Source organism: Pediculus humanus, genomic scaffold, assembly GCF_000006295.1.
Source record: "Pediculus humanus corporis 1103172107532 genomic scaffold, whole genome shotgun sequence".
Lineage (NCBI taxonomy): Eukaryota > Metazoa > Arthropoda > Insecta > Psocodea > Pediculidae > Pediculus > Pediculus humanus.
In genome coordinates, this window is record NW_002987148.1 from 44031 (window position 1) to 49482 (window position 5452).

Below are 5452 nucleotides of genomic sequence, written 5' to 3' on the forward strand. Positions count from 1 at the left end.
TACAATTAAACAAAACAAGTTTAATAAAATATTTGAATGCGAATTCGATAAAAAAAAAAAAAAAAAACTCGTGAACAGGTAAAAATTAAACGACCCGATGGTAGGTTAACTTAATAAAATAATAATAGTTAATTTATAAAGAAAAACCCGACATTTATTGTCCTAATTTTTTTTTTTTTTTTATTCAAATTTAAAATAAAATTTTTCCGGCAGTTTCCCCTCCTCCCCTCCCATATTTATTTTTCTCGAAAGAAAAAAAAAAAAACGGCGACAAACTTTTATATATCCCTTATGGTTTTTTTTTTTTTTTTTTTTTTCAAGTTTTTTCCCTCAATCCCTGATCGATTCATATTTTTTGACATAAATATGAAAAAAAAAAAAAAAATAGGTTTTGGTTTTTGCGTTTTAAATTTAGCTTTTTTTTTTAAAAAAAAAAAAAAAAAAAAAAAGACTTTGTCAGCATGAAAGGAAAAAAGAATAATTGACTTCCTTGCAAAAAGGATTTAATTTCATTCGAAGAGTTTACGAGAAAAGTCCTTTTCTTTATTATTATTATTATTATTATTTTTCCTTAACTTTGTATGTGTTTTAGAAATACGATGAAATTTAACTTTTTTTTTTCGAGTCGAGTAAAAAAAATTTTTTTTTTTTGCTACCGTTTACCGGATATCAAAATAACATTAAAATGAGACTTTAGAAATTTATTCTACAACGTTTTGGACTTCATTCTACGATCTATATTGTGAGTCTAACTAAATTAGATTTAACCGTATCAATAAATTAATGGTTACTAATTATATTTTAATTATCACTTTGTTTTGACTATGACACACAAAAGTATCAGAGAGAGTTTTTCGCTTATGCGAAATTATTATTAAAAAAAAAAAAATCAAACTTGCGTATTATTATAACGTTAATTTTTTTTGTATTTAATTTAAACGGCGTCGAACTTAATTGAGTCTAAAAAAATTGTAACTATTATTTGGGCCACCGGATGATATTTTGATTCTGTTAATTTCATTTCCTTCAACAATAGGAAATCCTAAATAATAAAATACGCTATCACACACACATACACACACGCACAAAAGAAAAAATTATCAGTCACCATGACTGAAAAATTTATTTTTTTTTTTTTTGAAAAAAATAATAATAAAGATAAAAACTAATAAAAATCAACAATCAACACTAAAAAAAAAAATATTTCTATGAGTTTATAACAAAAATAATGACAATGATAATAAGTTTAGTTGATTTTTATTTCAAATGAAAGCCAATTTGCCATTCATGAATTATTATAAATGAGTAAGAAAAAAAAAAAAAAAAAAAAAAAAAAAAAAGAAACAATATAAGCCATTTAATTCCAACGACGACAAACCTACACAATATGTGCTATTTTAAAATACCACCAATAATCAACCACAGTCATACAAAGTTTAGAAAGAAAAAAAAAAATCACATTAAAATTTACAAAAAAAACCCTTAATTACTTTTTAACAAAAACTCAAATTATTATACGACCACCGAATCGCGATTGTGAAACTTTATTATTATTATTATTTATTATTAAATACAACAAAAACAACAACAACAACAACGACGACAACGACGACACTTTCACAATCCAAAGAAAATTAGATACAACTAAAAATCTTAACCGCGGTTTTTTTTTTTTGCTTTTTATACGGCTATGATTCGTATTCGTATATTGCATTTCGCTTTATTTGCTGACAAAGGCGAAAAAAATCTTTTTTTTTTTTTTTGTTACTCGCGGGTTTAACTTTTTTTTTTTTTTCCCCCCATCTTTTTCTTTTGTTCCATTGTAAGAGATGGATTGATCGCAATTAGAAACAAACGAAAAAAAAAAAAAAAAAACCCTATACCGACAAACTAAACAACAATTTTTTCCATTTTTTAGAAATGCATTGTCTCATCATCGCAAACAAATAAATCACGTAAACGAAATTTAAAAAAAAAAAATTTTTTTTTTTCTCTCTAATAAATATTGCGTTTAATAAAATTTCCATTGAGTTGTTCTTTACATCATTATATAAAGAAATGTTTTTTTAAATTTAAAAGAGCGCGAACAAAATAAATATTTTTTTAAATTACTAGCGATTTGCAATCATATCAAAGCAAAAGAAATTTTTTTTTTTTTTTTTTTTTAAATAATAATAATTTGAAGCAGCCTAATTGTTCATTAATAATTTTTTTTTTTTTTTTTTGCTTTAATTTATATTTCGCGTAAAAAATTTCAAAAATTTATTTACACAAAGATAAATGTGTAGTTTCGCTAAACTTTGGCACGATACTAAATAACATCATCATAAGAGTCATCACACAATCAAGCAAATTTAATTAGATGAAATGTAATTTTTTTTTTTTTTTTTTTTATATGGCTAACAACGTTTAATGCGCTGATTATATCATAATTTTTTTAAGACGTAAATAAACTAAACTAAACTAATTTTAGTTTTATTGAATGAAATTTTTTTTTTATTTTATTTACGTCAGATATTTGAAATACCTGGGAGGAAAGTGTAAATAATTACTATTTTCGGTTTTTGGCAAAAAAAAAAAAAAAGTTTTCCTCTCTCTCCCTCCTTAATATTTTATGTTTACTCTTATTGTTTTTATAAAAAAAATTAATAAAACTTTACCTCCAATCGTGAGGAACGAATCCATCGCACTTTTCTCTACAAATTTCACACGGTTGTCCGTAATCCACTTCCTGAACCCAAATCCCCTGTGAAATTAAAATTAAGTATTAATAACAATGGGGAAAGAAAGAAAAAAAAAACAGTATAAAATTAATTTCTTGTTGTTTTAATAAAACCAATGGAAAACGTTACGAAGAGTTTAACAAAGTACAAAAGTGTAAAAGTATTTTTTTTTTTTTAACAGGCAATTTTATACAAAAAAAAAAAAAAACATGATAATGCTATCAGTTAATTAAATAAAATAATAATAATAATAATAAAAAAATTGTTTTCTTTTACTGTGATCGAAAGGTGTAAGGTCTTAACTCGGATGATTCATTTAAATTTTAATGACACAAGCGGGGTTTATTTTGCTATTTATGGTAGTAGCAAATTCATGACTGGCCTCATTTCCAAGGTTATGATTCTTAATATTTTGACTGACTTTTGACATCTTATTTGTTTGCACTGCATTTAAGGTTTTCATTCAATTGATGAGAAAGAAATATGAGTAAAATTTGCTTTAACAACAATTAAATCCTTTTTACCAGTCATTACTCTTAAATTTCAATAATGGATGCTTTTTTTTTTGTTTACTTTTTTTATTCATCAAAAAAATAAAAAAAAACCTAATTAAAATGGGTAAATTTTAAAAAGGAAGAGTTTTTTTAAAAAAATAATTTTTTTCTCATAAACATGAGAACACACAAAAAAAAAGTTCAATAAAACCATTACTTTTTTTTTTTTTTTTTTTAACGAGCGGTTTGGTTTTGAACGAGATAATTGTTATGCTATTGACCTAGGAATTAAAATTACCTTCATGCAGGTATGTCAACTTGTAATTAGAAATGTTTTAAATCAATGCTCTAATAAATATGAATCAATCTATTTATGTAAATAAAAAAAAGAAAAAACAACACAATAATAATGATGTGAAATGCAAAATTTTTTGTTAAAGTGATTGGTTTATGATAAAAAAAATACAAGTGGATAATTGAATTGGAAATTAACATTATTTTTATTATTATATGCAACAAATCCCCCTATTGAAACAATTTCAATTTAAACCTTCTTTAGATTTCAATAATTTTGAAAAAGTAAAAAAAATTTTAAACATTGAAATTCAATAGTTTTCCCCAAGTTATTTTCAAACCAACACAATTTTTTTATTTAATAAACTTTCTAATATTTTGTTTTATGTAATAGACGTAGCATAAAATACCATATTACATGCTTTCATGGTTTTTTTTCTCATTAAAATAAAATTTATTGTTAAAGTCAACTTAAATACTTAGTTTTAATTTTTTTTCATATTTTTTAAATTCTTAATACTTGAGAAAAATATACTGTAAAGTAAAAATACTGTTAAAAAATTAATTTTAATCAATTTAATATTATTAATTTACTTAATTTAATAAGTTACTAACTTTAATACAAAAGGTAAAAATTTTAAAATAACTTTAAAAAATTGTTTTTGTTTTTAGTGTTAATAATAAATAATTCATTGTTACCCATGAGTCAATTTTTTCCAGTTTCAAAGCATTATCAAGGTCACATAAGGACCAGTTTGGATCATTTATATTAAAGACTGCTAAAAAAGGAGAGAGCATTATATAGAATGTTTAAGCGAAAGACATGCCATATAAACATGTATATTTTTTTCATTCTATCTCTCTCTCTCTTTCTCATTTTTTTTTTCAAACAAGCTTAAAAGCATACAATTGATTTGTATTTTATACATGTGTGTGTGTGAAAATAAAACAAAATTATGAATTAATATCAAATAATTTAAGAAAATTGTTTGATTACCAATAAGATTCATTAAATTACATAACTAATTAATTCTTAAAATCTAGTAACACCACATACTGCAAATGCATGATGTGAATCAAATTTATTAATTTATTCGATTTACCAATTCGACTAAAGGTAATTATAACTAAATAACTGAGACTTCATTGAGTAATGAATATGTTAAAGTTATTAGTTATTCGTTTCTATTAAGATAGGCCTCATAACTTTATAAAAATACTTTTAAATAACTTTTCAATAATTTTTTAAGTAATACTTTTATGAACAATAGTTTTTTGATTCTTTTTATAAAAAAGGAAATACATATTATCAAATTAAAAGTAATATTTTTAAATTTAATACAAAAGAGTTGAAAATGAATTGAAAACTAACAAAGAAATTAATGTTTATAATTTAAATCTGAAAACAAAATAAGTGATTAAAACTAAATGTAATTAACATTTTAATTAAATATAAATATAAATTAAAACTGATTAAATCTATATGAATAGAACGAAATTTGGAAATTTCAATGTAAGATACTGTACTATGTTACAATAAAATAAAACTTACCAAATTTTGAGAAACTTGACGTTCAATTCTAGATATTCCATTCATAATGAATTTAAAAAAATAACTAAAGGTAAGAAATTAACAATAAAATACATGCCATGTACTCACATCTACACAAATATTAACCCAACCACACTTACACACTGGAAATTCTAACATACATGGCATTTTGTTTCAACTAAGAAGAACTTAAACGGTATTGGTTGACTTATTTAATATTGCTTTTTTATTGGCTAATAGTAATTACGGAACTGACTTGATAAAGTTTATAAATTTTTTTCAATTCAATTAATAATAAAAATTAATAATTAAAATTAAATTTAAATCTAAACTCCCAAATTAAAAAAATTATAATTACTTACAAAATTAATAGTCCATAAATATGAGCG

The 5452-nt window shown here is 22.7% G+C and overlaps 1 protein-coding gene across 1 annotated transcript; it reads right to left on the minus strand.

The window, feature by feature from the left end:
* Nucleotides 1–2656: 2656 nt before the first annotated feature.
* Phum_PHUM183130 (uncharacterized protein) lies at nucleotides 2657–3153 on the minus strand (the record flags this gene model as incomplete). Its single annotated transcript, XM_002425177.1, has 2 exons — nucleotides 2657–2746; nucleotides 3055–3153. 2 exons carry the CDS (start codon nucleotides 3151–3153, stop codon nucleotides 2657–2659), a joined length of 189 nt encoding a protein of 62 aa, XP_002425222.1.
* Between the last annotated feature and the right edge of the window lie 2299 nt (nucleotides 3154–5452).